Here is a 24,212-nt window from a genome sequence, read left to right as displayed (position 1 = left end):
TCCAGTTTCACATCAGGATCACAAAAGACTTTAAAAAAAAAAAAAAGAAAGCATGTAATATGACTCGTTTTCATCTCTGTCTCTCCACTAATACCGATTGGAAATGTAAGGGTGGGTGCCATTTATTTTGGTTATGGGTTTTGTATGCTCATGGAAAGCTAGCTGCAAAGCATTAGTACTTTGTTTTGTATTTTATGTTTGGTAAATTAATTAGCTCCCCCCTGCTAAGTTGGGTTTTTTTGTTTGGTCTTTTGGCATTAGTCTATCAAGTTGTTATTCCATGATGGTTGGAGTTTAAAAAAAAAAAAAAAGATAATAGGCTAAAATAATTACCAAGCATCATCCTCAGTGTTTTTTTTTTTTTTTTATTATTATTATTATTCCTGCACACAAGCTCAGTCTATTTATACAAATAGTGAATGAGGGGAAGTTTTATTTTGGTGCTGGTTTGTCAAGGGACAGCTGTTTTAGGCCAACGACAATAAGAAAACAGATATCTGTATTCGTATTCATTTGGGATCCGAATAAAGTATTCATTATATTCTAGTTATATACAGTGATACCAGTTGTAATTCATTTGCTCATTAAAAAAACGTTATCATTATAGTAACAACTATAGTAACAACTGATAAAAAATGTGTTGTTATTTAACAAAAAAAACATATAATATTTAAAATGGTGACGATAATTAAATGGTGACGCATTAAAAATATTATGTACCATTTGTTAATAAATTAAAAATTACAATCATTGTCAAAACACTTACTGTATATACAAATATACTGTATATTTTGGTTTCTTAATAATGTTGTGGTGTCTAAGTGTGTTATAGGCAGAAAAATAGATTTTTGGCAGTTTGCCAGGATTCATCCACAGCGACATCCAATGGGTTTTCCCAGACCGCCACACAGTCTCGTAGCATATTTAAAATGAAGTGCGGAATACGATTTCCTCATCACAACATTCTGTAATACACATATCTTTACCGCAACCCCTTTCCCTTGGTTAATTCAGTCCAAAATTAAATGAGCTACTTCATTCATCTCTAACCATCTGCTCAGCAGCACCTCTAATATTTACAACAAACAGCCACATACATGCACGTAAAAGACTACTGAAAGTTCATGGCTACTTTATGGCCCACCTTTAACACTTTACAGCGATTATTTACAGCAGAAAAAAAAAGTAAAACCTAAAAACAACATCCCGTTGGCGGTCAGGTGTAACATATGGCTGTTGGTACGGCTATAGACTGAATTCTGGAGCTCGTTGTTCGTTAGAATTACTGGAGTAGAGCTGAGGAAAAGTGGAGCAAAATGAGCACAGTAAATCTAAATCCTCTACACATCATCAAGGCAGTAAAACATCGGGAAGAAATATGAATGCAAAGCACAGGCAAAATGAAATGGCCTCGGATACGGGACATAAATCTTCATGTCGAGTCTTGTTTGCTTTATTTTTTTTCATATTATACAGAAACAAGGCTGTGCCAGGATCTGACATCTTGAAGTGACTGTGTGCTTCATGACAAATACCACTGTTTAAGACAATTCTGTGCAATTGGAAATGTTCCACTACAATCTAAACTGAAAATCTGTACGACTTTTTTTAAATTGTAAGTGACATTTTGCAGTTGAATTCAGATTCCGATTTCACAACACTTCAATATTAGCCTACATATCAAAACCACAGAAAAAAAATTCGGGCTTTGGAAATAGGAGTTACGTTTTTCTTCTTTTTCTCTGCTTCTGCGTGGAAACCAAGGTCACACACATTTCTGAGGTGCCACTAAACAACAGAAATGGTCTGTACATCATAGATAAAGTGTGCACTTACACTTTGGCTTTGTTCGCTACAAAAAAAGATCTTGGCGGTTATGGAGTATTTTTTAAAGTAGATCAATGTGGCGACCTTGTCATTACGTTGTCCTGTCCGCTGTTCCTCCGGTACTGAACATGTTCATAGAGCAAGCGTGAGGGGCAGCGTGATTCCAGCCTCAATGGGCCTCTATAGCAGCGCATTGGGCCTCTATAGCAGTCATTGTTGACCACTAGGAGCAATAATAACTCTGTGGAAGCTAAATGGGATGGAATCAAGCGCCCTGCCCAATGATTACGATCAAGGTCATTTAAGGTCACCTAGACCTGTCTTATGGAATGTCCTCAGAGTTAAGCACAAGAAAATTGGATACCTGATTTTTTTTTTTAATTCGCCATTTAGAATGCGCTAAAAATTTTTAATTTTTTTTTATCTGTGTATATAACCATACTTTTATTTTTAACAATTTTTAAAACACTGTATATATTTTAGATTATTTTTAAAAATTATTTGTATATTATATATTATTTTTCTTTTTTATATTTATTTGTTTGTTTGCCTGTTTTTGCCCCATATACTGTAAACCATTTGTGGCTGTAAACTGTAAATTTATTAAAGATATTACTTTGTATTTCTTTATACAAAGTTAAAAAAAAAAAAAAAAGAAGGCTGCCCTTTGAATGAAAGATAAAAGCATTCAAACATTAGAGAGACTTTTTCCTGATAAGGCTGTGCTAAAATGAAATCTAAAGTGCTTCAATGGTGAAGTTAAAAGCAATGATTCGCTCCCACACACTTCCTGCTCTAACGCATGTTAATGTGGATGGAAAAAAAAAAGCAGTCCAGAAGTGTTGAGTAGCGCCTGTGAAGTGAAGTAATGTAACATTCTCATTCTGAGGAGTATGTGAAAAACCGGCCATCACCGCCTCTACCACCTCCACCTCCGCGAAAATAGGAAAATCCAAAACATTATAGCGAGACAGAGAGAGAGAGAGAGAGAGAGAGAGAGAGACTGAGCAAACAAAGTCTCATTATTGGCAGATAGACATTAGATGTGCAGCAGCACTACAGTGTTCTCTTCTTCTTCTTCTTCTTCATTTCTGTATATATTTCTCCAGTTTTCTCCCTAATATAGTCTTGGCTAATTTTTGGCCCATGATTGGCTAGTGTTGCTGTATATATATATATATATATATATATATATATATATATATATATATATATATATATATGGGGGAGAGAGAGTATATGCCATCCCTCGTCCCATCCCTTATTATTATTATTATTATTATTATTATTATTATTATTATTATTATTATTAACTGCACCTATCTTTTATATCCCTTATATTATATTTTTATATTTTTCCTTTTCTATCTGTATGCAAGTAAATATGTAAAAATATCTGGTTTATGTAAATACTATTTTATGTCACACACAGTCGAAAAAAGCATTTCACTGCACGTCCTACTGTGTATGGTTGCGTGTGACCAATATAATTATTATTACTATTATTATTAGTAGTAGTAGTAGGAGTAGTATCTGTATGACTAGAAACAACAACAACAGCAAACCTATACTAACAATAATAATAATAATAATAATAATAATAATAATAATAATAATATATATAAAGAAAATAATAGAAACTACATTAATAAAAAACTACCATTTCTTCTTTTTCTTCTTCTTCTTAGTATTAGTAATAGTAATAGTAATAGTGTTCAAATACAAATTTTATTGGTGGTAGTAGTATCGTCATTATTATTATAGGAGACAATGTAAAAACACAATAATAATAATAATAATAATAATAATAATAATAATAGTTACTGCTTTGTTTTTATTATTTGTATTATTTTTTTTTAAATTATTCTTATTTTATAATTTTTTTAATTAATAGATGATATCGTTATCATCTTTGTATACTAAACTATGGGTATGATGGGAGGGGACTGGGTTATGCTTCTGTAATAAATGTATACTACTGTAATAAGTGTAATAAGTGAAATGCAGTAAATAATAAACAAACAAACAAACAAACAAATAAGTAAATAAAATAGCAGCAGAGGTATGAGCACGGAGTTGTGCATCATTACGAGAAGGTGGTGTTTAGTATAACTTTAGAACACAAGAGAAACAGATTACACAAGTCTATGTGAAACACAGTGCTGAAGTGAAGTTAAATGCACTGAGTCTCTCCCACACACTGTTCTGCTATAATATATGTTAAAACCAGCGAACTAAAGCACGGTAAATATCTCAGTTACTTATTTTTTTTTCAGACTATGCTCTCAGTGCAGCACTGCACATATGCTGAGATCTAATTAAGCCCAGCACATGGTCAGACTCTTCTGCATAATACCTTTGTGCACTTTCTTGACGCTAGTGCAAGATATAAAGGCTTTTATTTCATCATCTGCTGAAGGCATTTTACTTCAAAGTCACCTTAAACCTTCTCAAAAGATGGCTCTAAATTGTTAAATTTTGCCAGGAATGCTGGAGGCACACACACACACACACTGAGAAAGTGAGCACTGGGCCTGAGAGAGGCGGAGTGATAATTGCTTTGATGGACTCAGTAGTGCAGTTCTAGTCAGTTCTGTCTATTTCTGGCCAGGTGAAACAACACACAATCTCGCATCCATCATAATAAAGGATTCGGTTTTAATTTTCATCCTCTGGAGCGCTTGTTTAAGTTTTTACCATGTGATTGATATTGCAGAGCCGAAAATGAGTCAGCACTCAAATTCAGTGATGCTTCAGACGTATAAAATACTCCCATACAGAGCAACTCGGGGTCTCTACTGGTTTTATTTTGCACACCAAAACCCCAAATTAACACTTGCTCATTTTTGCTGCTTTTACACTTGTGTTGTGTTGCCACATTTACACGTACTTGGCGGATTTGTTTATGATTGTATACGAACGCTGCCAGGAATTGCATGGCGCCGAATATCTCTCCATCATGGCAGGGAAGGGCGAGCTAAAGCTGTCTTTATTGGGCACAACAGAAAGCTGCAGTCACTGCGTGAAGTTGGCACAGGGCTCTTAAACTGCGTGCACACGCAGATGGCATTCTAAGTGGTGGAGCGCTAGCCTGGATCGCTGACAATGCTTGAAAGCTTTTTCTCTTGCATAAAACACACACAAGACACGAATGCCGGAGTGCCATCAATATAGCAGATAATCTGCTGCAGTCTCCAGGGACATTCCAAGGAAGATTCATGCATAATAGTATCTTCACTGAGTAACTCCAAGAGTGAGGGGGTACTACCTTTTCTGAGATGCACGAACAGCTTTCCTTTGAGTAACTCCAGAGTGAGGGTGTGTCCGTGCTTGCTGTCTATGTGCATCAGGACTCCAGAGCTGTGAAGGGTTTTGAAGCTCATAGTTAGCAGGTCTTTGGGCAATGGATTGGTGACCTCATCAAGCTTGAAGAGCAAGTAGCTGGCTCCATCGAAGCTGGCCACGTCAGATTCTGCAAAACACACAGGACAATGTATCATCCATTGTATTTTTCATCAGAAATACTACTGTTTCAATAACTAATGTAGCTTCCATGCCTCCTTCAGTGGGACTATAGAATATTTTAACCACAAGAGGCGTACTCATATTTGATAATGTTTAATCCTCAATGTTATAGATGTATGGAACCAGTATAGTGCAAAATGTGTCACTGTACCCAATATCTCAGTAAGAGGCTTGCTGACTAGAACTATGTGCATGGAACAGGAAGTGTATGCTGAGAAACTGAGGCCTAAAAATGACCTATATGACCTTACATATGCATGGGAATCCTAAAAGTGGGTAAAGTGGGAAACAGGAACGTGCTGTAAATTTAAGTGAAGTGAAGTGGCTTTGTGGTCAAGTATGGTGGGCCCATACTCAGAATTTGTGCTCTGCATTTAACCCATCCAAGTGCACACACACCCGGAGCAGTCTTTTTTGCTGCGGCACCCGGGAAACAGTTGGGAGTTCGGTGCCTTGCTCAAGGGTCTCACCTCAGTCGTGGTATTGAGGGTGGGAGAGAGCGCTGGTCATTCACTCCCCCCACCTACAATCCCTGCTAGACCTGAGACTCGAACCCACGACCTTCAGGTTCACCTTTGGGTTGCAAGTCCGACTCTCTATCCATTAGGCCACGACTGCCCCCATTTAAGTGAGTAAGGCTTCCTTAAACAATAAGACAAGCATACGGGGTAACCTGGTGTCTTGTTAAAAAACAGGATACACATGTATAAAAGTATGTGTCTTGTTAAAAACAGGATGTGGAAGAGGTTTCAGGTAAAGGTATATAAAAATGCCCTTCTGAAGGGTTGAGCAGCTTTTGTCCGCAGACAGCTGCTCTGCTTTATTTTTTGAAAGAATAAGGTCTAATGGCGTCAACACCCAGGCTCTCCAGAGTGATCTTAGAGCTACACGAAGGGCTACAACAGGACTAACGGAGAGGCCACTCACACTTCACTTGGTCTGGCAGACGCAGAGACCACACCTCTTTCACTGGAACTGATAGAGAGGATAGAATGACCATGTCTATTTTACTGGAACCTACAGACAGAGAGACCATTCTCACTTCACTGGATCACAAATGCTATGCCAATGGAACTGAGAGAGGCCCACATATGAGTCTGAAGGTCACATACTTTTGGCCATATAGTGAATGTATAAATCCTTTATAAGGAATATATATGTATATGTATATACATATATATATATGTGTGTGTGTTTGAGGAGATTGACATTCTTGTGTTCCTGTTCAGAAACATGTCCAAATTCCCACTGGATCTGATTCAAATGAAGTCAGCGAGGTCAACTGCACTTTGCTCCTTCATGTCAAATCACTGTTACACCATTAACCCTTATTTCTGAGAGATGTCACACAGCACGGCCCTACCTGAATTACAATTCAGCTTCCTGTTCCGAACACGACTTTCCTTCAGTTATGCAACCAAACACAGGTTCATCCAAAAGTTTTCGAAGCACTCCAGGGCCCTTTTAAAGGTCAGCTAATGGACCGATTCAAAGCATCGATGCAGGGAGCATGGTATCCGTGGAAGAATAGATTGCAAAAATAGCAGAGAGAGTGCAAATGAGTCAAGATGAGTAATTGCTCTGCGTGTATATGCTTCTCTATCCGAAGCGCCTCTGCTGACTTCTAACAATGGCAAACATACGGAAACATAGCGAGTCCGTCCAGGAGCACTGAGAAAAGAGAAGGCAATCACATGCTGCATTTGGATCCAGCAAAACATAAATTAGCCATGTGAGCTGCAGCCGGATCTTAAAAAGGCTCAAGCTGCTCTTACTTTTGAGATAAGAAATCCAATATACGGAATTTAGCAACATGAACGACTTCATGTTGAGAAGAACTATTTTGTCATGGGACATCGTAAGCAGCGTGTTTAAATTTCACTGTGGCAGAGAAAATTACATTTCACATCAGGGGAATTTCTGTGCTATTTGGCATCCTGTGTGTGTGTGTGTTTTTTGGGTAACACCTACAGTGAAAATCCATATACTGAATGCAGATACTTTTCTCAACTCACTCTGTTGATACGTATTATTGAAGAATACATTATTTAAAACAGAGACAATCTTAGCTCTTTGAGAAATTCTGGTATGAAATTTCATCATACACCACTTTTCTTTCTTTCTTTCTTTCTTTTTTTCAAATTGACATTGTGCTATATATTTCATGCTAATAGGGAAACTAGAAGCACCTAACCCAAAGTGTTAATTGCTATCATTTCTTAGCACTCCATGTAGGGCTGTGCATTATTATCCATATTTCTTTCAGGTATTAACAAAGTGGCTTATGTATATTACAAAATCACACTACTACACAACACTACACTTGAAAAACTTACACACAAGAAAAGATGACACAATGCCCGTGTTTATGCCAGGTTTATATGTTGTTATGTTGGTCCATTACAAAAAAAAGACAGACAGTTAGACAGTCCTTGTTGTTACATAGCCTTGTTCATACATTTGTACATTTATTTATTGCAGTAATGCTACCACCACCGTGCAACGCCATACACAAGTACACAGTGAAATTCTTTTCTTTGCATATCCTATTGTAGCTTGTTCAGGGATGGACTAATCATACATCCAGTAGCAATCAACTGGGCAAGTGAAAGCTCCAGTGTGCTGTCCAGTCCTATGTTTTGGTTGCCCAGAAACTGACAAAATCACTATGTAATGTAATAACGTATAAGCAAGCTAGTTTGATAGTTAAGTCCATTTTGCTAGTTAAACTAGTTAATCCAGCTCAATCCGACCAGCTATCAGCTACCAAAAGAACAGGGCAAATTGGACAAACTGGTAGGACATCTCTGCCAACTGGTAACCACTACTAATTCTACATCATAGACAAGCTAGACAAGCTATTTTACAAAAAATAACCCAACATTAAGGCAGTTAGGAATGCTCAAAAAGTTCTTAAAAAGTAATACGGAAGCTGGAAAAGAACTTACGAATTGGCAAAGATGGTCTACCAGCTTGACCTGTTTTTGGACGGTTTTTTTGGCAGCTGGTAGCTGGTCAGACTAATCTAAATTTGTCAGCAGGGCATTGTGAAGGTTGTACCAATTGAACAGAGGCTACACTTTCAAAGTAATAACTTCAGAAAGGATCCCATGAAAAAAAAAAGACTGGGTTCATCTTGCCAGGTGGTTCATGGATTAGCCAAGGACATTTCCATACTAATCAAATAAAAACAGTTCTTGTTCGAGGACTTCTGACTATAATCATGAGAACTGATCCATACTTGGCACACTTCTGGGTGAAGCAATCCATTAAAGCACATCATCATTGGTGTTAGGGTTAAATGCATCTGGGCCATTCCTTACTGTATTGGCAGCCGTACGCCTCCAGTCGTAACCCGACTCTTCCATTGGGATTCCAATCCAGAGGCAGCACACGGAGGAACTGAGTGAACACCGGCTGCTGGAGCTTGTAGGACACTACGCTGTCTGCGTTCGTGTTCCCAGAGAATGCCTACGAAACACAGGATGAGGGAGGAATATTGAATATTAGACTTTCAACATTGAAATCACGTCACTCCGGCATACGTGTTATTATGGCGTACAAATGAAGACTGGAATCTAGAAGCCAAATCTGATGCATATAACTCATATACGGATCTGTAGTCCATGAAATTTAGTCAGTATTTACAAAATCATCACTAGCACTAAAGAAAATGTTGTATTCAACATTGTAATGGCTGTTATGTAACTGAAAGTAATTTTAAATGTATTCCTCAGTTGAAGTCACAGGTACGTTTGCTTTGTTTTTCAACCTTGCACTGAACTCTCATTCAGTGAACTGACTGAATGGATTTCCTATGCTGAAAATGTAACGCTACTTTCAAAAGAAGTAAGTGATGGGGCAGGATTTTGAGGTGCCGATAAGATTGTGCGTATTGAATATCATGTTGTCGATCCAGTGGATGTAAATTTTTGGTCCAATTTTTGATTATAAAATTGGTCTAATGGATAGAGAGTCAGACTTGCAACCCGAAGGTGAACCCGATGGTCGTGGGTTCGAGTCTCAGGTCTGGCAGGGATTGTAGGTGGGGGAGTGAATGACCAGTGCTCTCTTCCACCCTCAATATCACGACTGAGGTGAGACCCTTGAGCAAGGCACCAAACCCCCAACTTGCTCCCCGGGCGCCGCAGCAAAAAAGGCTACCCACTGCTCCGGGTGTGTGTGTTCACTACTGTGTGTGTGCACTTGGATGGGTTAAATGCAGAGCACAAATTCCGAGTATGGGTCATCATACTTGGCCATAAGTCACTTCACTCACTCATTTTTTATTATATATATATATATTAGTCATATATAGGAGAACATATATTATTTCAATCTACACATAGTACACCATATGTTATGTTATGCTATGCTATGTTATGTTATCCCTAGTGAAAAAAAGTATACTTTATTGTATTTGTAATATATTTCCTGTTTCAATTTTCATTGCAAATATACTAATAAAAAATTGTACTAACTTTAAATATATGAAAAGTGTATTACCACCATGCTTTTACCTATTTTTACCATACAACTTTTAACACACTTTAAAATAATTGTAATTTAGTATATTTTCTAAAATATATTTTACAAAAATATACTTGAATTGAAAGTTTTGTTTATTTTTTTAAAAGTGTATTTATTTGCACTTTATGTAAATATATTTTAGTATTATTTTTAACTGTGTGCTGAAAGTGACCATTGTAACAATGCATTGAAAGTTTACTTTCAAAGTACATTATTAAATAACCTGAAGTTGTAGTATACTTTAAGTTAAAATTTGGAGTCATTTTTAAGTGTTCTTCTTCATGCTTGCAATTCACTTCATTACTGCTTTCAGAAAGTAATAAAACATGATAAATGCGTTGAAAGCCCATTTAAAACATTTTTAAATAAAGTGTATGCGCTGCAAAAAAGGCTACTCTTGTAATTGTGATTAAAGTATTTTAATAAATTTGTACAATGTCACAGAGATGTCCAATGTATAAACATCAATCCATGACTAATTTTATACCAACAGCACACCATACGAACACACGAAAATTTTATCGAATGTGTTTTTGAAATGTTTCAGATGAATTTTGGGCGAAATGAGCAATTAAATTAGCATTAGCCGATGCTATTTTGCTTAGCTCGCTATCAGTGCTGTGGCTGAAGCTTACAAAGTGCTAACAGTTAGCCTACTAGCTAATCCGATAGACTTAATATTGTTCGGGGAACTTAGTTGGCTTGGTATTGCTAACTTCATAGAGCTAGCTATTTATAAAGGCAGCGTTGCAGTTTACAGACTTGGTAGTTGATGTTTAACTGTTTGTGCTCTTGTCTGAGGGGATTTGTGCATTTTTTTAAAGTTGCTATTCACACTTCTTGTTTTTGACAGCCAGGCCGCGAATTAGCCATCATCTCAGGCTCCAGTTAGCTTAGCCTGTTAGCTAGATAGCTAGTCGTGTGAGTGAGAGAGAGAGAGAGAGAGAGTGAGGGGGAGAGAGAGAGAGACGTTGCTAAAGTTCGGTGCTGTGCCTCGAGATGCCCGCGATGTTGGAAAAGGGTACGACGGAGATTTCAGGGAAAAGAAGAGGCAGAAACTCGGTGAACAACCCGACAAAATGTTTTACTTCCAACGGCAACAGTGATGGAGAGCACGGTAAGTGACGGGTGGTACAGGCCCGGGTTGGCTAATCGGGAGCAGCGGGAGGATTCCCGGGGGCCGGTGTTGTCGTGCCACTGGGTTGAAATACAGATTTCTGTTATGGAAGTTACATGTTATTTACTGTAATGACCCTGACAAGAAGTGCATTCAGCATTGGGGGAAAAAATTAGCATATTTTTACTCAATAATAATATATTTATGGTATATGTGTGTTTTGAAGACACTCTTAATTAATTTGTAATGTTCTTGTAATACAAAAAAGTCCACTTTAATATCACTAATCAAGCATGCAATTATCTTACACAGGCATATACTTAAAGTGTACTAAGTATACCTCAAGTTGTTCCAATTTAGCACATAAAAGTACACCAAATACACTTAAAGTTATGCTTTACTACAATTTAATTACAACTAAAATATACTTAGTACAAAACTAGTTGTTTCAAAATAGCACACTTCAAGTTAACTAATTATTAACACACTTAAAGTATACTGACAATTAGTCCGGCTGCAAGTATACTTAGCATATTTTTTTTCACTAGGGATGTTATGTTACGTTACGTTACGTTACGTTATGATATGTTATGATATGTTCGAGGTTGGAGAAACATGCTGCCCTGCCACTAACTAGTTTGGCATTGTTAGGTTAATATAATGCTAGCTATCAAGAACTAGCATGTCTGACGACATCCCAATAAAGCCACTCAAGCAGCGTAATAAAATTATTAAACGCACAATTTTAAGAATGCAGAACTTTTATATGGCCAATAAACAGTCAAGAAGGGCTTTGGGAAGCTGCTAAGGAGAGTGTTGTTGTAAAGAAAACTTGAATATTTTAGGAAACGGTCTAAAATATTTATTTTTACTGACTAAAACTGTTTAGATTCACTTGACTTTTTTGTCATCAACAATACTTTGAAAAATACGAGAACTTTTTTGGCAAACATGAGTTAATGTAAATAATTTTAATATGTTATTGACATGCCACTGAATATATCTGGGGTTTCACACCAAAATATTAAAATAACCTAGACTAAGGACCAGATGTATTGGGTTTTTTCTCTCCCAATTACATGTGTAATTAGACTGCATTCTGTGCAAACAGAGAAATGGAAAGTGCAAATCATTATATATTCTGTTTGATCTACCAGGTGTAAATTAGCACCTTGCGTGTTGCTCAGAGGTTTACGGGCAGTGTTGTCAAGTGAGTGGTTTTCCCACAGAACTTTGAAATATTTATAGATATTTTTAATTTGTGAAATTTATGTGTAATGATATGAGACTGTCTGAGGACTTTTGCTTGTCAGTCTGGCTGCTTTTGTTGTGAAGGTCTGACCCTGGTTAAGGGCACCCACATCAATTTTCCTCACATCTAACAAAAATCCTACACCTGACATCCTGACTTCTGTGACACTGCCAATTTTCTAAATGTCAAATAAGCCAAGGAATACAGTCACACACTATTATATGAAACGTATTCTGTACACAGCCATGTTTTCATTCAAATTTGGTAATCAAATTGCATATGAGCCACATTAATGATTTTTTCTGACACGAGTCTTTATTAAATAAGAAGGTAATTTATGAAACTTTATCTTTGTTACTTGCAGAACTTGCATTTCCTCTTTAGTCCTGAGATTGTGACCGGCGGTTCCCGGCACACTTTGCGTGATTAACTACAGCCTTAATCATTTGAACATTAATGTCAGACTTGTTTTGCAGGTACATATACATCTGGCTTTAAGAGTAAAGAGAAATCCAAATTAGCAGCCAAAAATGAACATTTATGCCTATTGAATATTATGCCCTGTAGCCTAAAGGTGGTGCTTTTACCTGTGATGGGGAACGTACACAGTGGAAATCTGAATGCACCGCCAGGAATCAATAGGAGCTGCACTATTTGGCTGCACATTTCCATCATGAATGGTGGCCTGCGCATCCCTAATCACCTGTTGTATTAAAGGAAATCAATACAGGCCAACTCAACTCAGCAAAAAAAAAAAAAAAAAAAAAAAAAAAAAAAAAAAAAAACACTTGCTGACACTTGCCAGCTACAGGCTCGGTGGCCATTTTCCGGGAAAAAAAAAAAGGAGGACGTTCAGTGTGAAACTTTAATTTGTTTCTCGCGGTACTTGAATTTAGTGCCAATGTGACTTTCCTAACACAGATTAATTCTAGGCTAAGTAGCATTTTCAGTGCCTTTGAAGGGATCAGGTCTCTGGTGAATCGGAGCGTAAAGCCGAGCAAATTGCGCACTTTCCTGCCCATGAAGCCCAAGAAGGAGCATCTCATTTGCTTTAAAGTGCTCTTCTGAAATGTGCCAGGAGCCAAGGTGCAAATCCTTGTAGCATTAGCCGTGACATGCTTTCTCCTCATATAAGAGACACACAAGGGAAAAGCTCTTCCTAAGCTCAAGGCTCCTCTTCATTTAAAACTGAGAACATGAGTTATCTCTCTCAAGGCAGCACCAGAGTCTGTTCTGATTGACAGCAGAAACTAGGCTCGGTTAAACACGTGCCTGGAGAATTCGTACAAATGCTGCCCACTTAAGCCCAGGTGCACTGATCAGCTTTTTTTTCACAGTGTAACTACAGGATCAAGACGAGATTTAAAACTCTATTCAGCCTCATGTAATTTAATGGCAGAATGAACTGTAACTGCTGTACCATCGGAGCAACCCACCAAAAGCTGTAATTAAAATAAAACCAGAAAAAAATTCCCATTTTCAAGAAGAAACAAACAAACAAACTGCTTTAAAAGATTTTGAGTGCACAAGAAGCACTTTAAACCAGTGTTTTGTAAAAATGAGACTTTTTTTTTTTACATGAACATTTCCGTCTTTAGTGACTACAGCAATGTGGAAAGGTCAGGATTTAACTACTCACCCCAATGCTATCCTCCTGCCGGTACTGTCTCCAGTTATGGCCTGTGTCGCTAAACATGAGAAGGTAGTGAGTCACCCAGTCTGAACTGCCGTATCTGCCCTGGGTAGCAATGGCTGTGACCTCTGTCCTCTCCCCAAGATTAATCTCCAACCACTGATACTTATTGGAGTCCAGTGGTGACCATCCACCTGCCCCTGTTGGAAAGATATGGATTGCTTAGCTTGCTTGGATTTACTCAAAGATAAATATAACCACAAACCTATTACAAATGAACAGTTTAAATCCTTGTGTACTTTATGTTTGAGCCATTTTTAAAAAACATTTTTACCAAAAGAGGAATAATTGAATTGGAGCGTCCGGTATAAACTTCATCTTCAAGTGGATTATTATGGAACTGTTGAACCAAACACAATGGCACACACACCGCATTGTAGGAAGAAGTGAGGCTGAGGCTGATTTCCTTCCAGCCCAGACTGTAGATTTATGCAGCCTATCAGTGACAGTCATGTCAGGTGGTTACCCAGAGTGAAACCCTCTCTAGATCTGATCTCCATCTGGTCTGATATTTTTCAGCCCGCGTCACTGGTGCATCCCTAATACGTCATCAGCGGTCATTGAGAAGACGCATGTGAAATACAGTTACAAGGGTAATAAACCCCAGCAAGGTGGATTATTTAATCTATAATCATCATCATAATTGTTTTTCACCAAATGCCTTTGAAAGAGAAACTTAAAGTAGATAGACAAATCACAAATTGTCCAATCAAGTACAAATAACACACAAGGACAGATGACAGAACTGCAAGTTTTATTTTTTTGGTTTGAATGAAAGGGTTAAAACATTTTTGTGTACTAGGTTTGATATTCAGAGAAAGCACGGCATGAACCCAGTAAAGAAAAAATTAAAAATATTAGAAATCCTGAAAGCTGTCCATCTGCTTTTAAGAGTGTGTGTGTGTGTGTGTGTAATGGTTTGCCCCACGTTATTCTTATTACGCCATCTCTAAGACCTTGAGCTATTGATAGATATTAGATTTAAGCGCTCCCATCTAGCCAGCCATCGCAGATTTATATTGCCAATAACGAGGTGAACAACTCTATTGCTATAAAAATTAAATAAGACTCCTTCCATTGCTAAACGTTGAACAGAATATTAAACATACTCGGAAATAGTCCATGTTCAGTGAGGTCCTCAGCAAAAATTAAACAGTAGGGTGGGAAGAGGATTCGTCTTGTTATATGACTCTCAGAGCTAGAACGCACAGAGAGAAGCCGAACAGATTGCATTAGGCGCAGTTCATATCTCATGGCGATCTATCAGGGGATGGTGTTGAGAGGAAACAATTTCCCCAGCTCCCCCTAGGCGTTTTGTGGGAAAATTGTGAAGCAGTCTTTTAACAGATGATTAAGAAGCAGCACGATTAAGATTTAATCAACATATTTCATTAAGACGCAAGCTGTTATGCAGTCATCATGTGTCGGGTTATTATTCACCTCTGGTGTGTATTTGTGTACACGTGGATAAATGTAGCATTTCATAAAAGATGAAATATGGAATGTGACAGTATGATGAAATATAGTCTTCCCCATCAGAACGTTTTTACTGTGTGCGTTTAAAATGTGTTCGGTTCCCTCAGTGTTCATTGTCTAACAGGTTTTCCTTCACTGAGCTTCATTGGTATTCTAAATCCATCAGGGCTCAGTGTATTAAGAGAGTCCATTTCCCTATAGGACTTTTAAAATCCTGCCCTGAAAGGAACAGCCTTCTACAGTCCTGCTGATTTCAACACTCCGAAGTGTGTCCCATTGACACCTGCTGTTAGTTAAGAATATAATTTAACTGGAATCTGTGGAAGAAAATGCTTCATTGTGGCATAGGGATGTGCTGATAATCACTTAACAAATATTGATGTTTAACACACATAATGTTGTGATATTGCTACTGTGGTCACAATAATACCTTCACCATTCCTGTCTTCCATTCGAAGTAGGGAGCAATGTTGGGTAGCATTTGCTTGAGATCTGATTCACAATGCTGATTAAAAGAATTTGGCCAAATTTGAATGAAGCAACATTTCTTCACCAGACATCATTCAGGCAGAAGCATGTAAGTTGCCAGTCTCACAGACTATAATTTTCCTGTTCTGTCACATTTGTGTTTTTCTGATACTTCAACACAGACAGTGTCATAAACTTGGCAGCAAATTTCAATCAAGTACTTAACATGCTTTTTTAGCTCACTCTTCTAAACAGGAGCTAATCCATTTTATCATGCCATGATATCAACGCATGAGCAATGAAAAGAACAGGGCACTACAAATGCTATGATTTCTCTACCAGAAAAGAGCCAAGCATAAATACCACAGGGGAGAACGTAACCACAAGGTACATCCTGCCTCCTATAATATGCTGAAATGAAGAGAAGCTGGGAAGCTCAGATGCTCAGAGGTGGTGAAAATGTGAGGAACTGTAACTCTTCCACAGTATCTAGAGTAGGCCAAAGAAGTAGCACATTAGAAACTGAGAAACAGATGGATTGAGACAAATCAATCTGAGCAGCTGGAGAAAGCACTGGCAAGTGCTTTTTTCAGACCCAAGTCCACAGAAAGTTCAATACCTTTGAACCTTTCACCGATGATCAACCATAAGCAAAAAACTATTGTCCACTCCCTGATTCTACAGATGCTCTTGACCAGTCCTGCCCACTTCAACATGCTTGACCAATCCCGTCTGTTTCCACAGACACTCTTGACCAATTCCACCTGCTTCTGCATACATTCTTTCCAATCACACCCACTTCCTCAGACACTCTTGACCAATCCTTCCACTGTTGACCAATACGACCCAGTTTCCCAGATACTCTTAACCAATCCCACCTTCTTCTGCAGACACACTTAACGAAACCCACCTGCTTCCACAGACACTCTTAACCAATCCCATTAGGTTCCGCAGACACCCTTGACCAGTCCCACCCACCTATACACTCTTCACAAATCCCACAAGTTTCTGCAGACGCTTTTGACTAATCCCTCGCACTTTGGAGACATGCTTGACCAATCTCACCTGCTTCTGCACACATTCTTGATCAGTCCCCCCACCTACGTACTCTTGACCGATCCCACCAGCTCCTGCAGACACCTTAATCAATCCCAGCTGCTTCCACAAATAATCTTGACTAATCCAACCTGCTTCCACAGACACACTTGACCAGTCCCAGCCCTACACATGCTTGACCATTCCCACCAGTTTCTGCAGATGCTCTTGACTAATCCCACCTGCTTCAGAGACACACTTTACCAATCCCACCCACATCCACAGATACTCTCAATTAATCCCTCCCGCTTCTGAGACACTCTTGAACAATCCCACCCAATAAATTGTTTGTATTCGACACAGGCCTGCATAGTTTCATCGCTGCCTGATTGGTACAAAGAACACCGGTTTGAATTTTGAGTCAGAACTACCAGCACATCATGATGATGTACACCATGAAAATCTGAATCTGAATTACTTTACTTAAAAAAAATTATTCTATACTACCAGTTTCTATGACCGGAGCTGACTTACTGCAAGCAGAAATGCACTGCAGATAGTAGCTAATTTATGCTGATCTATCATTTCAACAGTTAAAACATGTGAGACCTGACAAGTCCATTAATCACGCAGTTGATTTGCATATGGCACAGACCTCACTGCCATGTTCTCCCGCATAATACCAGCCCTTATCAGGATGCAGCGCTCATTCTCATTCACTGTTTATACTGGTTAGGTATATTTATGGTAGAATAACAAGCCTGTTTTGGCATTTAGGACAGCATCGAAAGGCCAGTCGTAATACTTTGCTCGCAGATGCTACCGCTGACACTGAAACGAGGGGGAGAGCAAACACATTGACCTTTGCTCATTATTGAGAGACGAGTAGATAGTGGAAAAAGGAGGGGGAAGACACAGGAGCTACAGAAGAGTAAACAGAAATGCAGAGCCTTGGGCTTTTAAAATTCAGCATCAGCATCCTAACTAGAGAAAGTGCAGTCACCCTCATCTTAAAACCTGACAACGAATTGCGCGTCATCCTCCAAGGATCTGTACTCATACGGACTGTAGGATAAAATTTTCATACACATGGTTGCTCCCAATTTAGTCAACACTCTGGAATCTGTTCACATGTTCACATATTCACATATCTGTTTACATTTTTCAACTCATAACTTGCTATGCTGACAACTTAACACAGAGTTCATATCCAAATTTAACAATGATTAGAACCGATCCCACCCACTCCCGGAGACACTTTCGACCAATCCTATCAACTTCTGCAGACGCTCTTGACCAACTACACCTGCTTCCACTGATGTTCTTGACCAATCCCACATCAACCTTGATTATATGATTATATTAAAATTGCAATTCTGCAAAATTCCCCAAGTTTGTATTCCAAAATATGATGTAGACATGCCACACCTGGTTACTTTACACCTCAAAGGTTGAGCAACTGGGCCTTAAAATTTAGCAAATACCTGACATAGTCATATTTAGACATAGTATTGAAAACCTGATTCATAGCTACAACTAGAGATTTCAGTACTTGTCACCAACTGTGGCCTACATTCCCATTAAGTGCCCATTTGACTGACATTGCAATCAACCAACCACAGACTTTTAAATAACCCACTGGCAAACACACAAGAATATCCTGTTTTCTTGCCACTGTTTCAAACTTTATTCTGGGGTAACTCTGGAAAAGACATGCTGCCATGAACTCCAGGGACTGTATCTTAACCCAATAAGTTTATGATGTCACTGTGTGTAAAGATTTGATTTACAGACATTGTATGTGATGTAACTGCTCAGCCAGTCACTAAAAAGGCTGACATTTGCAATGATGCAATACAGAGGCCATACTCTACTTCTGTGCATCTACGGGAGACACTTACAACAGCCCACATCTACAACTAACTGACGACAAGATATACAATGTTCTTTCTTTTGTCAGGCAGTGCTGTAAATGTGACTTCATGCTGTAACTTCGGCATGGGTTTGTAGTTGTTAGTTAAGTATACTAATTATGTATCACTAAAAATGTAATAAGTTGTAATCTTTTCTTTGTAATTTACCAACAGATCTGAGGGAACTGTTGACAGACAGTTTTGTCCCATGTCCAGTGTTTACATGATAGGCTAGCTATCTAAATTATTCGTTAGTCATTAGCTAGCATGTGCACTTAGCAAAAATATTGCCTAACACTGCAGTAAAGTATTTTCTCTATTATTAAGACATTGTGTTATAGGATCCTGATGATGATGTTTTGTCACCTTTATTCTTAGAAACTACCTTTTTAAGAAACATTTGTGATGAAGTTGAATCACTATTAAATCTCCTGAGAACTTTTAGGCAAAGATTTTTTATCTCTAGCTAGAAAAGCAAACTTTGGACACCAAAAATGTCAATCATTTCCATTTAGGGGAGAATTATGCACATTTCTAGTGATCCTTTAAAGAGCAATTAAGGTGCATTAACCTTATTGAAAATGAGCTTCATTCATCATATACTTCTCTGCTAAAAAGTATAATAAAGTCTTGGCTTTGTGGTATCTTTCTCTGACCAGAAGCTGCTCCACTGGGTGAGCAAAGCAATTAGGGTTAATAACGGGTCATGGATGAGGGCAGATGAGCGGTGATCCCATGGCCCTTTACTCATCCACGTTGCCATATTTTGTCACCTGATCCCACACACGCAAACCAGCACTGACATTTAATCTCTAAGCTGGTGAGAAATGGACAAAGATCAATTTGTGGCGGCAAATCACCCGACCCCGTGGCCCATGTCGACCCACTTTGGAGTGGACTTGATAAATGTGCAGGGATATCTTATTACAAAAGCATCAAATAAAAGATTTGAGGGAATGGCAGTCATCTTAAATATATGTTGCACTCTAGAAAGCATGTTAAACAAGCATTGTCATATTATGCAAAACTGCACGAGAAGCACAAATAAAAAAGTGTTATTGCTTATTGCCCTTTTACAGAACCTGGTAAATCATCCTTGACGAAAGCCTGGCATGGCAAACAGTGTTCTCATAAAGAGCAGATGCGTTTCTAATGAACTGGCCTCGCTCTCATCAATAATTTACCACTTTTCCACCTGCACAAGCTTGAGACCAGAAAAGAGGAATTCTAATACTAGAGGAGTATTTTAACACTGTAAAAGGGGGAGTGCATTGGGGTAATGCTTAAAAATGCAAATTAAAAATGCCTTCGATTTGTTTTTTTAATAGTTCATTTCTTTCCATAGAAAATGAATTAGTAGACGTGAAGCCACACTGAGGTTGATATATGGTATTTTTTTAACAGTAAACACCAACACTAAAACCATTGAAGATAAAATACCCTGTGACAAATGAATATTTGATCTGCTAGTTGGAAGAGCCATTAACGCAAAGCTCGATTGCTGGAGGTGTTACGCTACAGAAATGATGATCGCAGTGAGTCACTGTGATTATCCTAGAATGATGTTAATGAATGTAAATTTAGCTAATGACTAAATACAGCTAAGGGCTGAACATCGGTGCAGCAGGAAGCATTGCTGCCTCAAAGCTCCAGGGTCCCCGGTTCGATCCTGAGCTATCGATGTGGTAGGTCTACCGGCAACTCTAAATTGCCCCTAGGTGTGAATGTGGTGCTCACGGACTGGCGTTCCATCCAGGTCGTATTCCTGCCTCACTTCCAGTGTTCCCAGGAGAGGCTCCAGATCCACCATCGCCCTGACCAGGATAAAGTGCTCTTGGAGATGTCTTTCAGATACAATTAAATGCAAACGCTGGCATATGTTTTGAATGGAATAGCATAATAAAATGCTGGTGTATCCTACCAAAAGACAACAGTCCAAAATTGGATGTACTGAAAAGGATGTCAGTTGATCTTTTCAGAGGATATGAACAAGGCTGGAGTGTGATATAAAGACAAAGGATGGGCATACGTTATATCGTCCATTATATTATATCATTAAGTGGAATAAAAACTTCTGAACTGATATCAAGTTTTTTCATTATTAATATCATAACATATACTAAAAAATCTATATGTTGCATTTTGTCCTAAGGGTGTACAAACTTTTGCAGGTGGGACAATAAAATTTTCATTCATTAATTTCTGATCTGGTCAGGTAATGTGGCTGTTAGTGTTGGTATTCTACCACCAGGGAGTGTAATGAAAATTATTTGAAAATGTATTACCTCTAATAAGGAATTTTCTTCACTGTGCCTGAATTTTTTATTTTTTTTTTGTAAGACAATTATGCTCAATGGAATTAAGCAGCATGGGCAGAAGTAACACTAGAGTATGGAGTAAACCCAATTCATAATTCACAATTATCTCTGCAGGGGTCACTGAAAAAAGAGAGATCCTGATTAAAAGATCATTTCATTTCAAAATCTAATCTTACTGCTCAGTCCATTTTCATATTTCAGTCACCTCAGTGTCACATAGTCACTATTTCATGGCATAGATATAATCATTTTAAATGTTATACCACATTTGCTAACCGCCATGTCTAAGCAGAGAGGGAGGTCTGCGATACCATGTCAAGTCCTCATCATGATACATCATCAAGTCAAAGACGTGAACCCAGACACGGTTTAAATGCGAGACTCCCCATCTTATTCACTAGAACTGGAGGAGGAGGAGGAGAAGAAGAAGAAGGCAAATGATCTCCATTATTATAACATCAAGTCTATATTTATACTGAATCATTGGGATGACACTCGTAACCAATTGTCACAGGATGCATATTTCCAAGTGGAGAAAATGGGGGACTATTGCTAAGGAAGTCCCTCCAGATTCGACAAAATGACAAGATGAAAAATTAGAGAGACTTAAAGCAACATTAAAGGAGCTGCAAGAGTATTTGGCAAGTACTGGTCACTCCCTGCATGTGACAACAATCTCGCATATTCTTCACATGTCTGGGCTATGGGCTATGGGCTAAGGGTGGCTAGACGGAAGCCGACTTAAATCATCCCAAATCATGCGGCAAATGTGGTATGATCTGATGAGACCAATGTAGAACTTTGTGGGCATAATTCTAAAAGATAGTTTGGTACAAAAACAAGACAGCTTTTTACCCAAAAGAACACTATACCCACTGTGAAACATGGTGGTGGCAGCATCATATGGAGCTGCAGTGGTGTCAGCCTGCTTCTCTTTAGCTGTGACTGGGGCTCTATTCAAGATGGAGGGAATCATGGATAGCTCCAATTTATTTTGGCAAAAAAAAACAACAACCTGTAGGCCTCTGTCAGACAGCTGAAGATGAAGAAAGTTCACCTTCCAGCATAATAACAACCCAAAGCACAAATCCAAGTCAACAAAGCAATCGCTTCAGAAGAAGATCAATGTTTTGGAACAGCCCAGTTAGACCCCAGAACGAATTGAAAACTGTGGAAAACTATTGAAAAATGTGGAATACCTTGAAGAGTACTGTGCACAGGAGATCCCCTCACAATTTGATAGATCTGGGGCATTTTTGCAAGGAAGAGTGGAACATATCTGCCAAATCGAGATGTGCTAAGCTGGTAGACTCTTACCCAAAAAGACTAAGTGCTGTATTATAAGCAAAAGGTGCTTTAACAATGTATTAGTTAAGGGGTGTGCACACTTATGCAACCAGGCAATGGCAAGTTTTTTCTTTTTTCTTTTTCCCCTATATCACATTAAAGGTGGAAAAAGATCTGATATGATTTATCATGAAACCATCATAAAAGCCTACAATTTTAACAGGAGTAGGTAGACTTTTTATGTTATATTTTTATATTTGTTAAATAACAACACATTTTTTTATTTATTTATAAAGAACCTTAGATTCTGTGGAGCGTCGGCCATATAAGTCCCATTAGCTGCATTAGCATTTATTATAGAAACAAGAATTATTAGGATATGCACATGCAAACCTAGCGTTTAAATTACAGCTAGAACTCTTGTCTGACCAATCAGAACAGAGCTGTGGTGTAATATGAGCTACATGTGATCATGACCTCGATAACTACAAGTCTTCACAGACACCTAACAACCTGTAATGAATGGCAATGCAATGTTTGTGGATTGCTTGTGTTCACAAGCAATTTTTGGCGTTCATCATACAAACAGTGTTGTTTTTTTTTTATTTTATTTTTTAAAATTTTTATTACGGATTTTTACGCATTATCATGTGTCTTTGAAATCAATGGCAACAGGTGCGTTTTTGATGAATACCAAAAAATCCTTATTTGTTTTCATTTTCAATTTTCCTAACATGAAACCTCTATAGCGTTTTTGCCTCTTTGTTGACATTGCCTTTGAAAAATACGTGTTTACCCCAAACCTCTACAAGCCAAATGATACCAGACCTTAAAAAAAACCCAAACCAAACCAAAAAAAAAAGTCAAATCAAGGTAATTGTCAAATCAGTGCCTATTGTGAGGAGTATCATTATCCCTAAAAGACCTTATTACATTTCTGTTAGGTGGAAACCAGTAGATTAACAAATATTGCTCTTATAATAGTAAATATTAATATTAATATAACTCCTTGAAGATTGAAATCTGTTTTTTACTGTTTCATTTTTTTTTTGTTTTTGCCCTTGCATCAAATGTCATCAAATGTCAAGACTCCTCTAATCAAACCGCTCATGATATTTTCCACTCAGCTGCTCAAGTGAGAACACAAATAAACCTTTTGGTAGTCTAACAGTAGAACGTAAGCACGTTATTAAACAGGCTGATAATGAGAGGCCTGATGATGGCAGTAATAACTCTGAGCAGACCTGCAGAATTACGACAAGAGGCCATAATGAGAACAGGTTTGCTTATTTATCCCGCAGATAAATCTGAGTTTACTAGCCCAGGCTGGTCTTTTAAAAGAAGCAATCATGTACAGTCATCAAGGTTTTTTTTTTTTTTTTTAAAGGCAGATCTTTACTAATGACTCAATTCTGACTGTCAGAAGAGGTTTCATTTTCTATAAGAGCAGCTCGACAATACTGCAGACTTCACCACAAATCACAGGTTTATATTAATGCACTCCTTCTACTTCCTCGTGAACTTGCTTGGCAGAAGTTCAGATTTTTAAAAACGTGTGTAATTGTTGAGATGTTTATTTAGCAATTTTGGAAGGAGTCTCCAGTGTCAGTGCTTTTGTACAGGTAAAGCTGTAACTGTACCTGTAAATTTGTGTTTTCTCAGTAATTTGGATAACAATAAATGGAATGTAATTCATTTAAAAAATAAAAAAAATGTAATTGTTGGCATATTGGTGTTCTGTAATAGGAATATAAAACATTCTGGGACATGC

General features: G+C 38.0%; 1 protein-coding gene across 3 annotated transcripts in view; it reads right to left on the bottom strand.

Annotated features, from left to right (window-relative positions):
- cntnap3 (contactin associated protein family member 3) overlaps window positions 1-24,212 on the bottom strand; it is a 131,112-nt gene that overhangs the window by 74,959 nt on the left and 31,941 nt on the right. For 2 of the 3 annotated variants that reach the window (XM_026943944.3, XM_026943943.3), the window contains exons 3-5: window positions 13,891-14,084; window positions 8,676-8,823; window positions 5,096-5,299 (exon numbers count right to left, since the gene is read on the bottom strand). In XM_026943944.3, coding sequence (XP_026799745.3) covers window positions 5,096-5,299; window positions 8,676-8,823; window positions 13,891-14,084 — 546 coding nt within the window. Of the gene's footprint in view, window positions 1-5,095; window positions 5,300-8,675; window positions 8,824-13,890; window positions 14,085-24,212 lie in introns of those variants that run through there. The other variant, XM_026943945.3, reaches the window with a different exon arrangement.

This window comes from Pangasianodon hypophthalmus, chromosome 17 (assembly GCF_027358585.1).
Source record: "Pangasianodon hypophthalmus isolate fPanHyp1 chromosome 17, fPanHyp1.pri, whole genome shotgun sequence".
Classification (NCBI taxonomy): domain Eukaryota; kingdom Metazoa; phylum Chordata; class Actinopteri; order Siluriformes; family Pangasiidae; genus Pangasianodon; species Pangasianodon hypophthalmus.
This window is presented reverse-complemented; position numbering and strand designations above follow the sequence as displayed.